This window comes from Mesocricetus auratus, unplaced genomic scaffold, assembly GCF_017639785.1.
Source record: "Mesocricetus auratus isolate SY011 unplaced genomic scaffold, BCM_Maur_2.0 Super-Scaffold_100676, whole genome shotgun sequence".
Taxonomy (NCBI): Eukaryota; Metazoa; Chordata; class Mammalia; order Rodentia; family Cricetidae; genus Mesocricetus; species Mesocricetus auratus.
The window spans coordinates 27,546,096-27,570,076 of record NW_024429266.1 but is presented as its reverse complement, the minus strand read 5'-3'; the positions used below and the strand labels follow the sequence as shown (position 1 = coordinate 27,570,076).

Here is a 23,981-nt window from a genome sequence, read left to right as displayed (position 1 = left end):
GGAGGCAAGCTTTGAGATCTCATATATGTTCAAGCCACACCTAATGTCTCAGTTCACTTCCTGTTGCCTGCCAATCAAGATGTAGGACTCTTAGCTCCAACACCATGCCTGCCTGCACCCTGCCATGTCCCACTGTGATAGTAAACTAAACCTGTATGGTGTCATGCTGTCACTTCACAGTCATAGGAACCCTAACACACCAACGCTACATAGTGAGACCCTATCTTAACCCTGCCTCTCAAAAATAAACTGTCAATAAAGTAAACCATCTTCAAAGGAGTGACACCCTCTGTTCCCATAAACGTGTGGCTTTTTGGGTAGCCTGCTTTCATATGGAGGATACCATCTATGAATTTTGCTAGTTTCCCAGTAATCAAAGATTACTCCTAAACTCTAAAGTTAGGCAATTGGATCATTCCAAAAATCAAAACAAACAAAGCCTTTTGTTACTGTTTGTTAAATGGAGTAACTATTCCTCTGTTATTAATTGCCATCACATAATTTGCTGTTGTAGAGAGAAGTCTATATATGAATGACTTCTGAGTACTGGGATCACAGGTGTGCACAGCCACACCTAGAGGAAAACAGGATTTTTAGTATGGAGCAGTGGGTACGATCTAGCCCTGTTACTAGTATTTGTAACTAAGTAGCTCTACAGTAGTCTTTCATGGCCAGATGGCATGGACCTGAAATCTTAGGACTAGCCTCAAGGTAGGAAGGACCAACTGTTAAGCTGTGGCTACATAGGTCTTCAGACCTGTTTCACATGACATTATAATTTTAATTTGCATTGGCAATACAAAAATCTTAAAAATCCATCATACCAGAAAAAAATGTCCAGAAAGCCTATTTTTTCGATAAGCTAAATAAGTCTTCTAATTTACTGAGTCTCAAACCCAGCATCATCTTTTTTTAAAAACTTACCTACTAGAAACATTTATACATACACACACTCAGTGAACATACTTTGATGAGCTGTGGTTATTGTTACAGGAGCCAAGATTTCCTGTGTTCTATACTGAGTGGAACAGCACTGTAAAACCCTTCTAAAACAAGCTTCAGGCTTACTGGCTTTCTGTGTCTTGTTAACTCAGCATCTCTTGCAGAGAAGTGGGCATCCTGATCTCCAAGTCCCATGGGCATCCTGATCAGGCTCTGAGCAGGTGGCAGAGCCCAGACTTGCATGTCAGCTAATGACAGCCTGTGCTTGCCTTTCAGGTCCAGTATTTCTTCAAGATCTTGGATAACTAACAGTACAGAGAGTGAAGACGACATAGACTGAGACACTCAGACAAGCGAGTCACACACGTGAGGAATGTGTTCATTCTTTTATTGTCCGTTGTTTTAGCCTGACTGACACAAGATCAACAAGAGCACTGTACTCCTGGCAACTATTACATATGTTAGAACATGGATTTGCACTGTAGACAACATTTAACACCAGTCTATGGGGTACTGCATTGCTTTTTATAAAGTTCAAAATAAAGATTTTATTTTCAAACAAGTGACTTTGGTTTATTTCATACATTACACTTTTTCTTGCAGAAAAAAATAAAATTGTACAACTGCATAAATATAAAATTCTTCCACCATGAAAATGGTTAAAACATTCATAAAGACACAGCACCAGCACATGATGCCTCCAGAGAAAGGAAAGAAGGAAAAGAAAATGGACAAAGCAAATTAATTAGCCCCATCACTAGCTGAAGTGATGGGCAGATTCAGATCTCAGACACAGCTGTAGAACACACTGGAGGACAAGGGAAAAGATGGCGAGACAGCATTCAGCACGGAGCACAACACAACCCATCACCTTTTTGTGTTTTTCTGTAATGTCACTTAAAATTTTAAGGGCAGTTCCCCCATAACAGCCCACCCCCCCCAGCCCCAGGAAATAAAGATAAAAATAAAGACCTGATACCACAGGAAAAAGACTATGGAGTGTGTTAAAAATGCTCATTTGATGGGCCATTATCTTTGAAATTTCAGAGCCAAAAAACAAGAAAGAAAAGGAAAAAGTACCATGCCAGTTTTATTCCCATTGAATATTTACACCTTGGACAGCAATCCTTGCTCACGTAAAGTAGAAAACATATGAGAAAACATGGCTTGGAAAATGACCAGAGTGCGCACCTATAGTACTGTACACTAAAGAAAATAGACAAGGCGGCAATACTTAGGGGCCAGAGCACTGCTCACTACAAGTCAGTTATGGAATCTAATTTACAGTAAAAATGGGCACGTCCCAAGGCTCAATTTTTATTTTTCTTTTGTCATTTACAGTAGAATAAATATTTTGTTGCTATTGCTACACTTTAAATTTACATTCTAACCTATTAAATGCAGAAGCTAGTGTAAAGCATAGAGATTAAGTGTAGGTCCCATACGTATGACAGTTTGTTCAAGACTAGTAGGTTTGTGTATCTTTTTTAACTTATTAAATGGCTAGTGGGAAAGTTTTGTGCTTGTGATCAGCTCTTAATTAAAATTTTTACCTCAAAGCGTCCCTGAAAACGGTCTTTCTCACTGTACCCAATGTTCTCACCAAATGCCTTACATTCAATGCGAACCTCAGTGTCCACGGTGAGGTTGGTGAACTGGACAGCCAGCAGGGGCTGCAGGTACTTGGGCTGCAGAAGTTTGCCATAGTAGGGGTAATACTGCAGAGGGAAGCCGTAAAAGCCGCCCATTCCGAAGTACTCTATGTTTCCCACTTTTTCCTTGTCTTCGTCTCTCTAAAAACCGAAAAGGAATGTGGTTTAATTCTAACGGAAAACGTCGCAGGTCTCGTCTTGTTCTCTCGTGCAAGACTCTCAGCCCCGTGGCATGCCTACCTCAAACCTCTCAGAAGTCAGGGCCACCAAGGACTGGGTGACACCACAGGAAAGAGGTAATTTGGCTGCCTACTGCAACCAATAAACATTCACAAGAGGGGACTGCTTTCACTGTTCAAAGACAGACACTGAGGCAAAGGCCAAGACAATGCTTCTCAAAGCTGGCACGGCCTCCTACTAGAAGGCCTATGAGAGAAACTCCCTGAATCGTCCTGGTAGATAGATACTATTTCATTATGGACATCCTCTCCGGCAAGATTTGTTTGCATATTTGCCCCGTTTCTTACATTTATCTCTTGGCTTGGTATCACTACACTAATTTTTGGCATTCATTCAAAGAGAGAAAAGAAAGTTGGCCTCAAATTTTTAGCACATGCTGTGGACTAGCTCACACCTCTCAGGTCCATAAACCCACATTCCAATATATTAAATTGGGATATTTGAGTTTCTTGGGCCACCTGTACAGTTCCAGTTGCTCTTTTCAGAGTGACACGTGGAAGTGGTTTCTTACATCTAAACTGTCCCTCTAACTGTATGGAGTCTCCTCCATCCCTCTCATCCCACCCCACCTTCCTCCCACCCCGGACACACTCTTACCTTGCCGGTACACTGGACGGGGAGGACATTTGGATTATACTTTGTCGCTGGGTAAGTCTCCAAGGATTCATTCTTGGGAGGCTGAAAGTGAAACCCACAGTGGTCAACAAAATATATTTTTTTCCCCGAAAAATAAAACTGTTACATAGCCCAAACACTGATGACAATAAGCTGCAGGAAAGTGAGTGAGTGAGTGACCCCTCATCAATTAGAAACTTCTGTTTGGTTTGTTTGAAGCGAAGAGAAATGTCCAAGTGTGGTGATCATGACAAATGAGTGTTGACGCTAACCCACCATAACCCTGACTCAAAGGGCAAGGGAAGGTTAGAGGACTGAGTGACTCCTCATTACAGAGAGAGTCACCTGGCACTTCTAGTTCAAAGAATTAGACTTTTGTCCTGAGCCATGGGTGAAAACACTGTGCTTTTCTTCAGCAATGCGGTTGTCTTCAAAGGTTACATCCTCCTCTGAACCTGGAGGTGACAAAGGACACACACTGACAACCCCCCCCTACAACAACTCTTTCTTTCCAATTCTGTGAGGTAAATTCAGTACCTAAAGCAGGTCAAGGTGGCATTGCCTTACGCGATGGAGTGCTTGGACTGGGTGCGTCCACAAGAAGATCCAGTACAGTCTAGAAATGATTGCTACAGCAAAATAGAGCCCTCCTCCTACATCCCTGGTTCAAATCTACCTCCAAAGAAGGGTAATGAATATGTATTGCTGGAAAGCAGCCGTTTGCTTACTCACGTTAGCACTGCATCTGAGCTGGGCATAAGAGGTAGCACATACACAGATCTAAACGTGAGTAAGGAATTCATATTTTGGACTACTTCTTGTAGAATGAGAAAATGAGCATCTAGGACTTGTTCCAGGGCTTTCTGCTACCAATATTTCTGCCTTGAAAACTTAGACTAGAAAACACTAGTTTGACCTAAGATGTTGCCACAATCTACCCTCAGAAGATAAGAAAACAGGCACCCCAATTGAAATGACGAGTACTGTGCTCCCTAACAAAATATCATTCCACTGACAATGTGGATGGAAGAGACAAATGAGAAGAAGCTTTAACCAGAGGCCAAATACAAAAGGAGGAGACAGCATCTATCACAGAAAGGGCCCTCCCTCCAGATGTGGGAAGAGGAATCGCAACAGGTCAGCCTTTGCCCCTGTGAAATAGGAACCACTAAGAGTGTGTGGTGGGAACATTAAAAGCAAATGACCCAGAGAGGAGAAATTAGCTTCAGGCTTCCTTTAAATACACCACACCAGTTCCTCCTATTGCTAGGTTACCCTAGCCATAAATGACATGCAGGCAAGGAGTAGTAGTCCTGCCTATGGCACTCCCTATACATTATAAGCTTGTCTGTGTGGGAAGGTGCACTAACATCTATAAGAGATCCATCAAGACAGCCAGCCAGCCATCCACACACCACTGGTTCTTGCCTCAGGTAGATAAAGGAGTTTTGATGCATTTTTAGGAGAACTTTTCCTGCTGGGCTTGGTGGCCTTTAATTCTGTGAGTTCAAGGCCAGCCTGGTCTGCAGAGTTCAAGACAGCCAGGGCTACATAGAGACATTGTATCTCAAAAAAAAAAAAAAGAAGAAAAAGAAACTTCCTCCCTACACTGATTTTCTTTTGGGTAACAAGTATTATGGAAATAAATTAACCTGCAGTAAATGAAAGAGACAGGTTTCAGAAAGGAAGTGGGTTTGTTTAGGTCAATTCCCTCAAAATTAAAATGTGTACACTAATATTGAGCAGTGTTCATGTCATCTTTAGAGGAACTTCCAGTCAGAAGCCACGCCTAAGGAAGAAGGACAGTGGTGCTTATTAAGTCATGATCTGAGAAGAGAATAAGATAACCATTTAGGAAAGATGAGACAGGGCCTTTTCCTTCTAAAGAATTTCTCACAAAAACAGTGGCAATTTACTGTTTTTAGTGATCAAGTAATGTTCACTTGTTAGAAACTATATGATTATCCAAATTCAGAGATGGTGTCATTTTCTGGGTTTTGTAATGAAATCATCATTCAGAAAAAAAAACAAAAGAACAATTTTCTTTTCAGATTGAGACAGCACTTCTGATACACTGTTGTTGCTCCATTAAGTCCAAACCAAACGCAGCCTGTATGTTTACACCACACAGCCAGGAAACTCACATGTGAAAATAACTCTTTTATCTAGACACTAAGCAGAGTATTAAGAATAGGAGAACACAGAGCTGTGAGTGAGCACGCCCAAGTTCCATCATTGGAGAGATGGGACTAGGATGATAGGGAGCAGAAGGCTAGCCTTGGCTACAAAAGTGATTGAGATAAGCCTGGGCTACATGGAGACTATATCTCAAAAAACAAAGCAGGGTCACACTCCAAAATTTGGCTATGGTATGCAGTCTGCAACTTTACAGACTGAGGTGCCCTCGATAAAGGTTTTGGTACGACGGACAGCACTTCAAAAGTAGCAGTATGTGTATTTTAAAACTTCCTGTCTCCTCAGTTAAGCCACAGAAAGCATCTGCAGTGTAAAACACCACTTGCCTTAGGTTTGAAGCCCAGGACTCGGTTCAGCTTGATGATGATGCAGGGTTTCCCCTCTTTGTAGCCATAAGACTCATCATTGATTCCAGAGCAGTTCCCCAGCCACTCAAGCTTGAACCTGCACACCTTCCGCTCTCCTCGTTCATGATTAAATTCTCCCCGTTCCTTGGGTTCACTGGGCATACCTAAAGCACAAACACACTTACAGAGTGCACCAACTGTCTGCTGTCTTCCAAAAGGTATGTGTTAGTCAAGGCAACCACTGGGGAATGACCCCAAGGCTGACCTGCTCACCAGCTGCCCTCTATGGTCAGTGAGTGCTCAGGCTGTTAGTCTCTGCTAATGCAGTGGTTCTCAACCTTCCTAATGCTGCAACCCTTCAATCCAGTCATCACAACGGGAGTGTTGTGATGACCCCCCCAGCCATAAAATTATTTTCATTGCTACTTTGTAATTTTGCTACTGTTACGAATCGTAATGTAAATATCTATTTTCCAGTGGTCTTAGGACCCCTGTGAAGGGTTTGCAGCCCACAAGTTGAGAACAGCTGCTTAGCTACTTAGGGCTAAAAGGAAACTAGACCATGCCTGAGCAGAAGCAGTAGCATTGACAGGGCCACATGTACACAAATGTACACATTTGCTCAGAAACAGGGACACTGTAACAAGACCATGAATTCAAAGGACTGTCATTTTTTTCAGCTGGAAGGGTTTGGGTCAGAATTTTCTGGAGCTATAGGAAAACAATATATTTTATTGTATATGTGATACATATTATTTCTGGCTATCCTTATCATAATGCACATTTTACTATATTAACTATTTCCCCCTTCAAACATGACTTCACCTTATTATGTCTTTTTAATTATTGTAAGGTAAGGTGAAAACCTCATGTAAATTCTAACAATAACACTGCCTTTAAACTACTAAATTAAGCAAAAAAAAAAAAAAAAAGCAACTCGTTCAATACTATCACATGAATCACCAGTGAGCCACTTACTGCCACAGTCCTCGAAAATCATGTCGTCCTTCTGGGCCGAATCTTTGTACTTTTCCAGGAACCTAATGATGTTTAGCACATAGGCCTCGTAGCTCTTGGGGTCATTAGGGCGAAAGGAAATTTCAGTCTTTTGGATCTGAGGAACCTGTGTCAGTCCTAGACCAGAGAAAGAACGACAACTTCAGTAGGAAGGCAATGGGGAGACTTCAAAAGCAGGCTTTCCCTTCAAGAATAAGCTTCCCTCACCTAACCCTAACCCTCACCACCCCCACTCATGTGATGGGTTAAATCCCCACTTCCCTTTCAAATTCAATCTGATGGCATTTAGATTAGATATCTAAATGTATGATGATGATGTAATATCAGATATCCCGTTTCCTTGCCAACACTTGAGAGTGGGCATTAACTTGCTTTATGAATGAGAATACCACTTGCAATGAAAGGTTAAGTGTTCTGTGCAAGGCTACAGAGAATGTAGAACCAGAATTCCAACCCAGGAGTGCAGTTCTCCAAAGCCTGTGGTTTTTGGTGCCCTCATATGCATACATCCTTATAACTGCATTGCTAGCAGCAGGTGTACAGGTGACTCTCCCTTCAATAACATGGGTGCTCTGAGCAGAGGCCTGCTTTTATACTCCACATCAACAGATTATAAAAATCTCAGTCCTTTGGCTCTTATTACCTAGGACAGACTTAGCTTCTAAAAGGGAGTTTGGTATATATATATATATTTTTTGGTATATATATATATATATATATATATATATATATAGTTACTAATACAAATATCTAAGCATGTCAGTACCTATCAGAGTGAAATTCAAGATACGTGTGACATGGGTTTGTATTCTCTAAGTCTCCCGTGTCCAGAAGCCTGTGCCCTCACAGACTTTCCTAAATGGCCACTTGGACAGTATTACACAATAGCATGATATCCAGGTCAGTGAGTTAGAGAGGCAGTCACAATGACATTCCATCCCAGAACAGCCAGATAAAAGACAGCCAATTACATTCTACTTTCAAATGAACACACACACACACACACACACACACACACACACACACACACACACACACACACACGTTCACTGTGTAACCAATTTCACTGTAACCAGCTATCATGTGTTTTCTGTTGTGACATCAAACAGCCTCGGATGCTCTAATCTCCATCCCTGGACTGGCCCTGTGTCAGGGCGCCTGCGCATCAGAAGCTACACCCGACCTCCTTCCATCACCTCTGGCAGATGGGAGCGCCCACACCACTCTCCTCAAACTGGTTAAACAGGCAGTCTCATAGGATCCATTCCAGACCTACCTGGTCCAAACAAAGCACCCTTGGTTTAGAATGACTGCTCTGGAGGATTAGAATTTAATAGTCCGGCCATCAATGCAGACAATGGCATAATTAACGTGGAAACATAACTCGTGCAATTAATTATTTAGCAGCACCATTTGTGGTGCTTGAGAACAGGGCTTCAAGAGAAGCTGGAATAAATAACTGCTAGTCTTTCCAGCGAGTGAGAACCGCTTTGAACTTCAACAGTGGCTATGCAGAACTGGCCCAACTGAAGGAACTCTGGGCAGCCACCTAGAGAGATGGCAGAAGGGATGCAGATGAAGACAAGGAAGTGACCCTTTGAGGTGGACAGAGAAGCGCTCAAGATGAGAACATCAAGGGTGATCATAAGCACCTTCTTGTGCGGCACGGTGGTGCACGCCTTTAGTCCCAGCACTCAGGAGGCAGAGGCAGGAGGAGCTCTGTAAATTCTAGGCCAGCCTGTAACAAGCTCTCGGCCAGCTAGAGCTACACCCGTGAGACTCTGTCTCAAATCCAACAATGAAGATCTTCTGCAGGGCCAATGAGCCAGGTTAGCAGGGAAAGTGCTTGCAGTCTAAGCCTACTGGCCAAAGTTGATTCGCAGGGACCCACGTAAAGGTGGAGGGATAAAACAGACTCACAAAGTCGTCACGTGCACCATTGTACATGCACCCTGCACCTTATATAACAGCAAGACATTTTTTAAAATGGAAAGAATCTTGATAAGTTTCATGCAAAACCTAAAGAACACAGGAAAAATGGCTGCCCACGGGGTAAAAAGGAGCACTGTTTCAGAATTAGTTCAGTCCAGCTTGAAATAAGCAAAGGTCACTGTGATTAAACATTCTTTAAAAGCTCCTAAGCCAGGAAGAAGTTTTCGTCTAGAATAATCTAAAGATATTCTAGACAATCTTTTGACATTAAGTTGGGAAGTTGGCACTGTGACTTGCCCATAAGCTTTGAAACAATGAGGCGAAAGCCACTGACCTCTGTAAGGGAAAGCAATTACAGGCAAGGACAGGCCAGCACGGGGCACTGCAGGGAGAACGGTGCTGAAATGGGCCAGGCGGCTAGAGAGCCATTCCTAGTCTGAGGTGTAAACCAGACATTTAAGGCGAGGTGATTTGCCAGATCGTGGGGAAGTGAAGGTCCACACCCAGTGTTAGAGAGTAGGTCAGGAGAATAGGGCATTTTCCTAGAACAGCCCTGGGACCCAGAGAAAGTGGAGTCTTGAGGGGCAGTGAAGCCTATGAGACGAGGACAAATGCCTGGGAATCTGTCAGGCAGAATGGACAAAGAGCAGAACTATGTGTGTGCTCGGGGTTACTTGGCTTTCCAAGCCCAGGAGGAGGGCGGAAGCAGCTTGAAGGGTGAAGATAGCCAGGTGATCAAATGTCGGAGGCTGGGAGCACCCTACCCATCTTTCAGAAAGGAGGGAAGCTGGAAGAGAGGGAACTTCAGGCAGCTGATGAAGGGCCACCAGTGTGTAAGAGACAGCGGCCCAAGCTGTGGTCCCCAGCGGAGCAGGTGATTCAGCAGAAAACAAGCTGCTAACAAAGCAGTCTCACCCCAGGGGCTGAGACAACTAAAGTAACCTCGGCTCACACTGAAAACAAACAAGGTAGGACCCAGATTGCAAGCCAAGTTCACCCGTGTCACTGCCCGTTCTGTCCTGGCTTCAGCTGGCATTCCCCACTGCCTCTCACTGCCAGCTGTCTCTCTGTATCCTCCATCAGCGGCATCCAAGGTGCCATCTTTGATATCCGTATGAGGTGTAGTGATGTCACTTCTCCCATGAGAAAGGGAACCCGAGACGGGATTACAGCGAGGGCTTCTCATTCTCTCACCACTTCAATCCCAGGTCCCCATTAAGAGACAGGGTGACATGTGGCAGAGTCCCAAACATGAGTCCCTGTAACTCACTCATTGTTAGCATGCTTTTCAGGACCTCATGTTCACCCAGACGTGGATGCCGGCCTTACTCATCAGTAGTAAGTCCAGCAGCTACGCGCTGCTTACCAGCTGACCTGTGAAATAGCGTGGACTGTTGTTACCTGCAGTGTCACCACTGACCCAAAAGCGTGATGCAGTCAGTACCATTCCTCTCTAGTCAAGGCAAATAAATTATGAAATCAAACTGGAATCACCCCAATTTCTATCTCACAGTTCAAATCCCGGCCCGCCCCCGCCCCACCCTGCCCCGCCCTCCTCCATCTTGCTAGCTGGGGCTTTTGTCAGCTGGTGCACATAGACAGATCTCTTGACTTCTGGCTTCTCCCTGCCCACTCCTAAAGCTGTTAGTAATAACTGAGCAAGGGTAAGCTCTGCCTGCAGTGGTGAACTCCCAGAGGCCAAAGAGCAGAAACGGCTTCACACTGCAGGCCCTGGAACAGTTCCAGTCTTCTGCCTCTTGGTTGTCAGAGCTTAAATGTACATGAAGGAGATGAAGTCCAGTACAGCTTTGCTCTTCTGCCACCAGAGAACGAGTCATGAACTAGTCAAACCCTTACCTAAGAAAGTCACCACCAAGGACTGAAACGGTTTGAGTGACGTTACTATCTGGGTTCCTATAAGTACTTCAATTTTACATTAAGATCTGGAGTAAGAAAACAAAACCTGACTTCACACTTGCACCTTCCAGATGCATCTGCATCTCCTGACTCCATCTCCGGAGAAACGAAGGAGGCAAACATCATCCCCACTTCTGGCTTTAGAGGATGTGCACCGTAGAGTCAATGAACAAAGTGTGTGCGTGTGTGTGTGTGTGGGGGGGTGCTTCTCACTAGCTAGCGTTTTGTTTCCAGTTAGGTTCATAATGTAGCAAGTTTGTGATTTCTCAATCTGCTTGCAGAGCTGAAGGATTTAAAGGAGAATGTAGCCATTTTAACCTTGCAGCAGTTCCCCCACTGAATCCCAAAGCACAGCTGCCTGGGCCTGACATTTGATAGAGCTGATGACTCACAGCCAAAGGCTCTTCAACAGGTATCATCTTCCACAGAAACCTCCAAGGGCACAGGAAGCTAAGAGAAGCTTGTACATGAAGCCATTCACATCCCCTATACACTGCAGGTTCAAAGTATTTTACATTAAAAAGAGAATGGAGGAGTGAGAACGGCTTATATGCACAGAAATGCTCCTTTACAGTTATACATTTGGAAGACTATTCCCTGTGAGTGTCAACCTGAACAACCTATTATGTACTATTTGACCTCCGGGGTTGTTATCAACTTACCTAACAGAATTCTGGGAGCCAGTTCCCTCCGACTTACCTTTAGCATGTGACTGGAGGCTGGTTTGACCAAGAGCAAATGGCCTGCCTCGAGGCAATGGTCACATATACAGCCTATCCACACCAGACACCTGAGACCTGCTCCCTTTGAAGGCTCGGAGGAGCACCTCATCTGTTTCTACAGACTATTTAGCAGTTTACCCATCCACCAGGTACAGAAATCCGTGCCCCAGTCTAAACTCAATGCCACAAACTCTGGTGGTAGGTACTTCATCATTTAAGAATTATCCATCAGGGAACTTTCCTCAGAACTTGCATATTCAATTTCAATTACTTAGTGTCGATGCTTTACATTTCAAAGTAGCTTCATAGGATATTGTGGATGACATCTTGGAAAGCCCAGAATTGTGTTTATTCTCCAGACAAGAAGGGCAACACTTCTTTATAAAGGGGAATATGAGAGACAAACACTAGACTTTTTACACTATGCTTTTTTTTTAATCCAAGGTCAAACAAAGAACAAGTGAATAGCTGACTTGTCTAACTCTAAAACAACACTTTCTAATAACTTGAAATTTGATACTCTAGGGTACCTATCTCGGCATGAAGTGAGAAAAGGTACTTTCATGGTGAGAAACCATTGGGTAATATACATCATGGATCTCCTTCACTGTCCTGGCCTCTCTGGAGTCTGGTCAGCATCAGGTAGGGATGAACATCCAGTGTGGGAGCACAGTGGTCACTGACCAGTCCTACCCTGTCTGATTCTACATCAGCAGAAATGAAGGCGTCTTCCCATGTCTCCCAGGGTGGAGCTCTCTTCTTGTGAATGCCACAAGCGACAAGGGCAGATCTCGCCACCCCCAGGAGCATTTCCATTAGTTCTGGCTCAATTACTCATCTTCAAATGAGTAAGACTCACTTTTCTGGAGTTCTAGGCAACCTGAAACTTGCAGCCTCATGAATACTGGGACTAAATGCACAAGACATTACACCACCTGGTTTTCCAAAAATAATTTACATTAATCACTGGACTCCCTGCATACCTAGGAGGCCTTAGAAATAAACTGCATGGGCAAGAGAGTTGTGGCAGCCTTTAAGACCTTTAATGAACCACGGATGAGGAAACTTGCACTACCAATGCTATCTCCCCTGGGAACAGATTGACAGGATCCATCAGAGGGTGGGAAGAGAGAGCCAGGAGCAGTCAGGCCTGAATGTGTCCACGAGGCAATCACTGATTCTAACTGGAAATGGCAGAAAAGTAACCTACCACTCTGAAAAAGCACACAGACAAAGTGTTTCTACTCCTACACCTCTGAAATTGGAGAGGGCCCTGATCTGAAAACACAGTTTTTCTGAGCCGGACATAGTGACTTCCCAGTAGCCTGAAGCATGTGGAGGGGTGGGCTATGGTGGCTGTGCCCTCATGAGTCAGATTTGCTAGCTGCCATCCACATGATGAAACTCACAAACCAGTCCATGGTTCATTCACCCCACCTTCCTGTCCTAATTCTAGTTACCCATGTGCCAAGAATTTAACCTTCTTAATGTGAGTTCTGTCCTCACTGAGCCATCTCTAAGAGTAAAACAAAGAACCTCCCACAACTTTAAGGAGAACAGAGAACACATTCCTACCTTTGCACCAGGAAGCTAGTCAGGTAGGAACTCTGTGGACTCAGAGAATGACACGCAGTGACCTTCAGTTCACTGCACAGTTGCTAGGATAACCTGGGGGTGGGGGATGGGGGGCAGCCCATGGAAGGCACTTTTCCATTACACCACAGGGCAGGCAATGAGGTGAGCAAGTGAGCACGGCTGAAGTGTGCGTGTGTGCGCGCACGTGTGTGTGTGCGTGTGCGTGTGTGTGCACTGTGCTTGGCTCTCTCGCCCAGATCCAACTGAAAGGACATGCTGCTATCCATACTACTACAAGAGACACTCCTCTGGATACAAGCTTGGGTGCCACGTGCAGGAGAGGAAGAGTTGGTCAGCATGTCATTTAGGTTCACCAGAAACTTTCTGACTATGTTTTCTAACCCACTGATGTTCAAATACTTTCCAGGGGAAACTAAGGTTGGACTGACACCATGAAAGTTAAGTATGCAGCCTACCCCTGCACTATCACCCAAAGCTTCACTGGAAATTCAGAGCCTTCTGCTTTTGGTGGAAGGCAGGGACATAAATAACGAGGCTGCTGTTCCCGACTGTGCACCACCATTAGTTTTACCTCTACAAGTACTAATGTTTTACATATATTTCCTGTCTAATCACCACAGGATATTCCTCCTATTGGATACAGAAGAAACTGTGGTTTGGTGTGTTCGATGGTAATGGAATGGTGGGGGCTGGGTTCAACTCCCTGCTCTTCCTTCTTAGGCTGATATAATTTCATGAGTTTCTAATAGCTTTGGGCTTTGGAGACTGCCTTTACACTTAAAGCAACAGGAAGTTAGAAACTGATTTTTGAGCTATGAAAATAGCTATTTAATACTATGTGCCAACAATTCATCCAAGACACTGCTTCCTGGATGTGGTGAGCAGGTTAGTTCCGATAGAGGAGTAAGATCTGGAAAGGAACAGCATCCACTGCTCAGAGCCCAGAAACGACGTGACCCGCTTGTCCTTAAAGTTCCCTTCCATTTTGTATTTTTCTTCCGTCTGTCTGTGACTTTCCCATTTGGCCTATCAGCTTGTCCATTATACAACCTACATGATTATAGCAGAACAGACTGCCACTGCTGGATCTGGCCAGACTCACACATGCCACTTGAAAGAGATCTAGTTACAAGGTTTTTCAAAGTGTAAAGAATACTCCAAACCAATTGGCCATGTTTGTATTCATGCCCCAAGGTCAGGAGACAACACTCCCTAAGTCCTTGTACCTTTAAATGCTATAGTCTTGCACACTTACCATGTACATCTGACTCAGAACTTTACCTCTTTGACCAAGACAGAAATGGAGGCTTGAAGACATTAAGTTGAAGTCAAAAGTTGATCAGGATATATGCTACCACATATTTATTCTGTCTGCAGAGCTAGTGATTCATTAATACCTCTCCAATATGAATTCTCAATATCTGTTCTGAAAGATGCCAAGAGGAGGGTCCCGTTAGGGTCTCTCTGGGAATGCAGACTACTCAGAAGTGCCAGTGCTCTGCTGTCCTGACTGAAAGGGACTGTGATTTTCTAATGTGTCAGGAGGGTTGGGACAAGGAGATGAGGAGACTCTGCTACTAAAGTAAAAGCTAAGGACAGACAGACAGAAATGACCAAGAAAAGGGACAGAGGAGACAACCGGGAAGGTGAAGGACGGAAAACTTGGCCTGTGACTCAGACCAAAGGGCAGGAATGCATATTTCCGAGATGAGCCACTCACATTCCTTCGGAGAAGTGAGGGTTTGTCGGGTCAGTCCAACTGCTGAGCACACTAAATATAGGTGCTAATACGAAGTACTGGGAAGAAGAGGGGAAGATGGGGGCGGGGTGGGGAGGAGGGCCTCAGTTAGGACAAGGTCAACTGCAAACCCTTACTCAAGTCAGACATTTCACTTCTATTTATTTTAGAAGGTGAGATTTCTTTCCAGAAAAGTACCTGGAAAAAAATCTTATTCTATTAAATTATTTATTTCTGCCAGTCAAGGCAGCACAAGCCTTTAATCCTAGCACTTGGGAGCAGAGGCAGGCAGATCTAAGTTTAGGTCCAGCCTGGTCTACAGAGCAAGTTCCAGGACAGACAGGGCTACACAGAGAAGCCCTGTCTCTAAAAACAAAAACTGAAATAAATAAATTACTTATTTCTCCAAGGTTTATAGTCTTTTTTTTTTTCCAAAGTAAAGGATGACTATGTGGTCATCTTTGCATCAAGTTTAAGTTATTACAAAGCAACATCATGACTAAAGACCAACTTTTAAGTGACAAAAGAGCTGTGTACAAATTGAATTGCCATGATTGCTAAGTAGTGCTGCTGTAAGGACTCTAGCAGAAGGGGACATGGAAGACATGCCTTATAACCACAGAAGACCAGTAAGACACTGACTGTCCTAAATCAGAGGCCTGCTTCAACCCTTCCAATGACCCACTTTCCATACAATAGCTGCTGGAGTCTGTGGACCATGAAATAGGTTTAGGATGTTTTATAGACTTCCACGTTTTCTTTGTTCACTTCCCACCTAAATTTATCTGAAAATATTCTGGGTTCTTTCTTGCCCTGGAGGACTTTTTGACTTAGTTCGATGAGACAAGGCTTGCCACCTTCGAATTCTGCAGTTTCTTCCTCCTCACACGCAAGGAGAGCGAGACATGGCGGCAACAGTGCAGTGCGCTCAGTGACTGTACAAGGCCACAAGACTGTCACCTCCAGACGGCTGTTTCCAAACCACCAAACTCTTGCCCACACAGGAGAGGAGTCACTGCCACCCCGTACCTCCTGAAACCTCAAGGTCACTCGCAGTATGAGAACCTGAAAGAAGTTACGCAACACATAGCACTTTGCTCTTCTCCCAGCTCTGTCCTCCGGGTAGAAGAACCACACCGTAAATTTGTGTTCACTGTTGCTCAGCTGCCTGTCATTTAGCCTCAGGCTTGTGGGCAGTGACCTTCCATGGTGTGTGAACTCAACACCAACAGCAGTGGACACTTGTGGGGGATTGCCTTTCTATGATAATCTTCTTGTTAGCTGAAGTTTTTTTAGTGAGAACAGAGACAGCTAAGCTAGAAAGGGGGCTAACAAAACCACAAACAGGCCTGTTGAGATATGCAAAAAGGGTGTGTGTGTGTGTGTGTGTGTGTGTGTGTGTGTGTGTGTGTGTGTGTGTTTTCAAGGTCAAACTGCGAATCAGTAACAGGTGAGTCATGGCTCTCCCTGTGGATATGACTTTTTAAGTTTATCTGAGTTATTATAGTCACCTCAGAAGTGAAAAATTGTTAGAGCTGAAGAGGCCCTAGAATGATCGCACTGACCAAGCCCTTGAGTGGTAAGGCCAAGTAGAATGGAGCCCCAACAGGACCTGATGTGCTCAGACACACAGTGAGGCTGTGTGCTCCACCCTCATCCCAGAGCTGTGAAGACATCTGCAGCCATCTGGAGCTCAGCCGCAATGCGGCCAGGAGCCGTGGCTGCAACTCTTCCTGATTCCTTCCCATGCTTAGCTTGAAGTTCTACTACAGAACAATTTTCTCAAGGTGTCTTCTTGGTTGGAAATGGCACCCCTTTTTTACCAATGGAGAAGCCCCTCCTTGGTTTTACCTGGCGGGGCCACACGGTCCTGGTATGTGGGCTTCAGTTCACTGATGGTAAGCAGCATTACTTGGATGGTCCCAATGAAGATACCAGCCAGGCAGCCATAAAATATCACGTAGAACAGAAGGATCTTAACTGTGGGGAGAACAGACAGAAATGGGTGTAATGTAGTCATACACGCAGCCTACCCTTCCTAAAGACGACCACAACTCTTTGCCAGTTCCTCTTCAACCTGTTTCTCTAGCTCTTCCTTAGTCAGCACTAACCTAAAGGGGGAACCCCACTGTTTCTTGGAAGGTACAGGCAGGAAACGCTTAACAGTAGCTAAAAGTCACAGGGAGTCACTCTGAAAAAATTCAGTCACCAGTGCAAACCTGCAGCCGCATTCACACACTTATGCAATGCACCTGACACAGGACAGCATGTCCCCTAAGGGGCATCACTCTGCGGTTCCCCCAAACACTGAGAAGCCTAAGAACAGCCAACTCAGAAACACATGGTGAAGCTCTCCTTGTCAAGTCTCTCTACACAGCACTGTTGTTTTCTTCAGGGGCACAGGGGCAACTGAGAACCAATCAGACATACAAAGGAAATCCTATGGTACAAATGGCCACCATTTTTACCTCCTCTTCTGACCAGAAGAGTTAACAACTGGCTATGTATGTGTTAATTATATTTTCTTTTTCTCACAGTTAACAGAATGCAGGCTGAATAAGAATAAATTTTAAAAATAAAAATGAAAAATGTGCAAGCAAGCAAACAAACAAACAGAAAACCGCCTTGAACCAACATGAAGCCTGTGGAGTGCAATAAGGCTATCAGTTACTGGTTTACAAGGATTATCTCCCTGATTAGCAGCATAGTAACAGACTGTACTAGGCATCGCCTGGCTGTCCTGTGCCAGCCAAACAACTCAAGGGAAAAGTGGAACCAAGAGAACTGTAAGGTTATCAGAAACCTGACTACAAAAAGGAGGCATGGGGTACCTCTAGAGGGTCCCTGGGAAAATGTCACAGAGTAAAAGCATTATTGAAAAACATGGGTAGATGAATCGAGCACACAGCTGTGGAAAGGAGCCATGCAGCCCTCCCCATACATGGAAAAACACCCCACCTTCCCATCAATAATGGATACTTCAAGACAATGTTATGGAGCCGCTGAAACAAAGCAAGCACACATAAAAGCCCACACAAAAATGAACCTAATCCCTTTTCTCCCTACATAAAGATACAAGCGAAGAGGAGGAAGAGAAAGATGGCTGCCTCATCTAGAACCATAGCCCTCAGCTCTGTCCTTTCCTCCCGGCAAGACAAGGGTTAAGTGCTGCATTTGGTATCCAGGCAGCAGTAGGCAAATGGCAAGGCTGTGACGTCAAGGGATCTGGAAAAATTTTCCAGCGAATGCTCTGAAGAGGTACAGAGTTGGTATAACCCAGTCAGCAAGACAGCTCCTGAGAGCCTAGCTTCTCTGCTGCTTTCTTGTCCGGCTGCCCTCCCTCCCAATGTCATCCTTGGTGCTCTTCTAACAATTACAATCTTTCTACTCGTTCCCCGGACTCCAAGGAGCTAATCCTAACCCAAGAAGGTGCAAAACTGAGGCTACTATTCAAAAGATGAATAGATGGGAAAATGAGTCGTTTTACAAGCACAGTGATTAAGCTCGAGAACATATCCACCCTTTGCACTCTACCTATGGACACCAAAGACAAGTGAAAAATTCCGCTGCTGCTGCTGCTGCAGCTGCTGGAGATTTACTTAGTAAATCTGCCACTGCAGGGAAGTCATTTGGTTAGAGTGCAGCATGCAGGTCTGGTGAGCTTAGGCAATGGACTCTCCAAGACCAAGGCTACCAGTGGCACTAAGAAACAGAAAGGAAGGCTAGGTTAACCAGCTGGATGGCATGATGGGGGGTGGGGGGGGCTGGGGTGTGTAAGCTTTAGAGACATTTTTCCCCTTCTAAAGCAATTTTTCTTTTCTTTCAGTATTTAAAGAACAAGAAGGAACACTGAAAGTTTTGCTTAAAAAAATATATCTTTTAAAATGCTAGAAGATTTTAAAAGTGGCTTGTGAGACCAATAGCAAACACCTGTATTAATTAAAAGGTGGGAAGCACAAAATGATTTGCAAGTTGTGATTTCTCCAGCAGGTGACAGACTCGAGCCTCCTGCCGTCCATCTTGGTGAAAAATCTACCTATAAGCAAAACGGAGCCAAGGGCATCCTGCCTTGGTCCCAAGGGCATCCATGTTGAGCCCAGAGCTGGAAAGGGGGGCAGGCATCTCTCTTTTTCTCTCTGAGACAGCTACTGCTGCCATAACATCTGCTTGGAGCAGAGCTGCCATTTCTTACATCATCAGAAAGGAACAGGCATATTAGCACAAAACAACCTGGTTTCCAGCTCGGCACCTACAAAATGGAAGATGAGTTCAGATGGCTGCCTTCACTTAAGTCCGTGTGCATCACTACCTAACTGGATGTCATTGTCAAGACCACACATTCTCCTCTCTCTCCTGTCGTGGCAAGGCTGCCCCATTAAATGTCAACTTAAAGAACAAATTGTTCCATACTGCCTTCCTAACCCTCTAAAGCAAATATTATTCAAAGAAGGAGTGTGAGACTGGAATGAGGAAAGAAATATATTTAAGAAGTGGAAAAACACTAGAGGGCAAATTTCACAAGGTACCTGGAGTCAATGCTGCCCCTGGTCCTGTGATGCTGCAGGAGCCAGACCACCAGGAAAAGGAGCCCCAGCCAACCTGGGAGGAGTTCCGCAGTGCACCTCCTAGGCCTGGCTGAGTTACAGCGAGTTGTTACTAGGAAATGACCCTGGCTGTTCATCCTAAACACACCTCACATTTCTTCAGGTCTCCCCTTCCACGTTCCAGAAACACAGGACTATGGCCATACCCCCATTGAAGAACAGTCTCCCCAAACAAAATGGAATATGAAGTGAAAGGAAAAGCCACTAATTTATAAGAACTACATTTCCCCATGGCTCGGGGGTACCCTATGCTTCGCAGTAATGCCGTGGAATGAGGCTTCACCTTGACTAACCTTGAAGTATGATGCATTATTAACCCTTCATTTTTTCAGTTGAGAGGCTCCCTGACTGCATTTTTTTTTCTTTAGGGAAAAAAAAATCATATATCCCAGCTTCTTCCTTTTCAAAATGTCAGCCAAGCACCGTTTCCCTGACTCATTCTCCAGTCTATTTCCATAGACCCTCCCCAAACAGGAACACTGCATCGCCAGTTTCAGGGTTCCCTTGGTGACTGCAATGCTGGTGCCATAGGGGAGGGAGGGGGAGGAGGGGAAGGAGGAGGTAGAGGTGCTGCTGGTGGTGGTGTTACTGGAGAAGGAGGGGGCAGTGATGCAGCAGAGGGGAGTTCCCTCCCTCCCTCCCTCCCTTCCGCAGTCACGACTCGTGGATTTGTCTACAACTGTGCCCTTCAAAATGACCTTTTATAAAACCTACCACCTTCCCGGTGAAAAGAGGTTAAAAATATATATATATGGTATCTAATTTTCAATGGGGTATGAGGGGATTCCAACCCAGGAAGCAACAGGCTGCATGGATCATCTAAGATGACCTGTTTCTTCATTTGTACCATGTAGATCCTAAAAACACCAGACTCCCATGTGTCTCGCCAAGGCTTAAAGATGGGCCCTGACATGGAGCTCACTGGGCCATTTCTGGGCTATGACGAGTCTTAAGGACCGTCTCTAGGGTAAACCCTAGACGTGGCCATGAAATACTGCAGTGTGGATGCATTTCTCCTCCCTATTCCTCCCCATTCTAGGTATGTTTTTATGCTGGAAGAATGATGCCATCACAGAGCATCGCCTGCATTAGAACAGGTTAGTTCACGAATTTCTCTCACAGCCCCAAATCTCATTTATCTAAGGTGTTGGGAGACGGAGAGGGAAGGCACTTACATACATAGTCTCCTGGAACCTGACCGAATTTCCCAGGAGACGAAGATTCCCTACCATGCCCATATCCCTCAGTCTAGCCAGCTCCATTCCCCACCCGCGCCGCATCCTGGGGACCCCTCATTTGTCACTGGATGCCAAGCCCAGGCCCGCGCGCTTCTAGCATCGCCTACCACCCAATCCCCGACACCCTGGACAGCCCCGTGGGCGCCGAACAGTCCGCAGTGCCCGCGCACAGGGATGCGCCTCCTAGGAAAATGCAAGGCGCGAGCGGCGAGAGCCGCGGAGCCCCGTACTTACACCAACTACCACCGGTCCTGCCCAAAAACTCCTTCTTCTCCGAGTTCCAGATGAATTTCTTCCAGCTGCCTTCCTCCTTGGCTTTTCCGCGGGCCATGGTGGTGGCTCAGCAGTGGTGGCCGAAGCCAAGGGAAGGAGAGTGCGGCGCGCGCCCAGGCGTCCTCCCGGCGGCTGCTCGGTGTCCCCCGCGGCCCGGCTCTGTCTCTAAATGCGAGACGCGCCGCTGCCGCTGCGGCTCTCCGAGTGCGAGGCGCGCGGCGGAGCAGCCGAGGCAGAGCAGGAGGAGGGGGAGGTGCGGCGGGGGCGGAGGGAGGAGGGAGGAAGGAGGAGGGCGCGCGCGGGCTGGGCGGCTCCGATCCCCGCACCTAGCGGTGGGCGCGCGGCCGCTTGCGGGTTCTCCCCTTGCTCCGATCGCTCTCTGGGGGACTCGGCGAACCCCGCAGCTGCCACTCCAAGCTGTAGCTGCCCCACTCTGACTGCTGTGACCTCTGCCAAGACCGACCAGGGACAGGGAGAGAAAGTCACCGAGAAGGACGAGAGGAGCGGAGCGCGGGCTCGGCACACACGCGCGCGCCGGCCACGAGCCGAGAAATTGGCTGAGGGCGCACGCCCTACCTTTACTATATACCGCGCCTCCGCCACCCGTAGCCCCGCCCACTGGCGGCACGGCTGACCAATCCTCAGCTCCGAGAAGGCGGAGCCAGAGACCCGAAGGGGCGGGCGCGGGGCCGGCACAAAGGAGCCCGCTGGGCTAGAGGGGCTGGCGTCGCAGCGGGGGCACGGAGAGGGACTGGGGGCTGGTGAGTTGCGCCCCGGCTGCTCTGCGCACCCCCTCCCCGCCCCGGGCTATGCCCGGACAACCTTCTTCGCTGGTGCGGTGGCCTGCACCTGTGTCAATTTCTGGGAGCCCCGGAGACGCCGATCTCTTCCTCGTGTCTGGTATCTCACCCACTCCGCCGCCACCACTACCTCCTGGCCTGGGTTTGCTGGAGGTCCACCTCCCCTAGGCCCTGGCAGGGCGGGGTAAGGTCACTCCGGGACGCTAGTGACTCTGCTCAGCTCTGCTCCGCCTCTCTGCTCCTGCACCTGCCGCCCCCTCGCAATCCCTGCCACTGCGGTTGTAGTTCCGGCCCGTCCCTCTCCTAGCAGGCCAGCCCAGTGGGCAGCCTGGGTTCTTGACTCCTGGGCTGCGCTCCTTGTGGGCGGCCTGAACCACCTCAAGCCGGACAGTTGCCAAACCCACCCTGGCCTGTAGTTGGGAACCGGTTGTGGCTCCTGCCAGTCTAGACCCCGGGGAACAATTTCTGCACGTGACCTAGCCACCTAAAACTCTCCAGGCCCGGGTCGGTGGCTGGTATTCTCGTTGGCTTACTGGCCTATCTCACTGGGGGCACCCTTACCGTCTACTGTAGAATTCTTGGAATGATAGAAGCCTTGGGAAGACACAGCTCATGTGTCAGTACGTCGCAGAGCTTAGGGTTGGACATGACCTGCTTCCCATCTTTTCCATCCTTGATGGCTGAAAAACCAACCATTCTTATTTTCATCTACTGAGCCCCTAAGCAGCTTCTCACACCGCTCTTGGGATGATGACACAGCAGAAAACATGGTGATGCTTCTGCAGTGGCTGCAGAAAAGCCTGTCCCCGGAGTGACCTGTCTGGTAGTGGAAAGAGCTGCTTATCAAGGACCTTCCCAATACAGAGATGGTTTCCCAAGGCACCCTGCCATTTTCAAGGTCAACCTTGCAGGCCCAAGGACAAGATCGAAGAGGGCAAAATGAGCTTGTTCTCACTAATCCCACTTGCAGGACTGAAGAAAACCTGCAATTTCCCAAGATTCCGGGAAGAAGCAGCCTAGTCACACCCAGTCCACGAGGACTGCGACACGGCTATGGCAGGGGCAACTGTGAGAGCAGCTTGTTGAGAAAGGAAGTCACCCCCTCCTTTGCCCCTGCAGTGTTTATTTTGGAAAAGCCCCAAGTTGGTGGTTGCTGAGCTATTGGTAGAGGCTGCACCTGTAGATTGGATGCCCCTGTTCAGTCTCTAGGCAGAGCTTATCATGGAGGGGTTTCCAGAAGACCAGACCACTGAGAAGGATATATATATATATTAAATACTCACTGTAAAAGGGAGAAAACCACCCTGTGGGCAGAATCACACACACACACACACACACACACACAAATCAGAGATGAGGGTTGAGGGTAAGATAGCTTCAAGAAGAATGAGGCTTGGCAGGAGTTTGATGGTTTAAATGGTCTGGAGATAGAGGTAGGAGGATTGCAAATATGAGGGTAACATAAGCTGTGTACTGAGTGCTGGACCAGCCTGAGCTACAACGAGTGAGGAGAGGGGTGAAAGAAAAGGAAAGAAAGAGCAATGGCTGTTGTGGCACCCAGCCCCTGTACCTCAGCACCCCCATCCCCCACCCTCCACCCTGCAAGTACATGTTAACACAAGTATGTGCTAACAGGTTCGTAGCATCGGGTTTATATTTTATCAGAACTTCCTTTATTATTTAAAAAGAAGAGTGCCTTCCCTCCCTTAGCTGTTTGTGTGACAAATGCCAGTTATATTGGTGTCAGTTGAGGCAGACAAGCTTTCTTTCTCACAGGTACCCTGTCTTCCTCTGGTGGATGTCTCCCCTTTCCAAGTGAGTTCCCCAGCTCTGCAAGGGTCAGGCCTGCAGAGCCACAGCAGCATCTCCCAAGGCTGGGTAGGAGCCTTCCTGTTTCCACCCAGACCCAGTTTGCTGCAGCAGAACATGATCTCAGCCCACTTGTGTGGGAACCATTTCTGTCAGTGGCTCACCCTCACCTGCCTAGCCAGTCTCCACCATCCGAGCTGTCTCATGCATTTCACCATCTTGCACCCAGAGCAGCCGAAGGAGGGGTAAGTTAGAGATGTAGCCACAGTCCTCACATCCAGGTCTGCCAGCTCTGCCACGTTGGCCCAGCCACTTGTTCTCTCCAGGGCTGTTCCCTCGGCTG

The 23,981-nt window shown here is 46.6% G+C and overlaps 2 protein-coding genes across 7 annotated transcripts in view; one reads left to right on the top strand and one right to left on the bottom strand.

The window, feature by feature from the left end:
- Nucleotides 1-1,504, top strand: part of Nme7 (NME/NM23 family member 7) — a 126,490-nt gene extending 124,986 nt beyond the window's left edge. For all 6 annotated transcript variants that reach the window (XM_021227932.2, XM_021227931.2, XM_013114304.3 and 3 more), the window contains one exon: nt 1,219-1,504. In XM_021227932.2, the coding sequence (XP_021083591.1) occupies nt 1,219-1,251 (33 nt within the window). In that variant the 3' untranslated portion in view covers nt 1,252-1,504. The remainder of the gene's footprint in view (nt 1-1,218) is intronic.
- Nucleotides 1,314-21,232, bottom strand: Atp1b1 (ATPase Na+/K+ transporting subunit beta 1). Its single transcript, XM_005071373.4, has 6 exons — nt 20,991-21,232; nt 16,766-16,894; nt 6,971-7,126; nt 5,972-6,156; nt 3,432-3,512; nt 1,314-2,735 (listed from the first exon to the last, which is right to left on the bottom strand). Exons 1-6 carry the CDS (start codon nt 21,085-21,087, stop codon nt 2,472-2,474), a joined length of 912 nt encoding a protein of 303 aa, XP_005071430.1. The 5' UTR covers nt 21,088-21,232; the 3' UTR covers nt 1,314-2,471.
- Between the last annotated feature and the right edge of the window lie 2,749 nt (nt 21,233-23,981).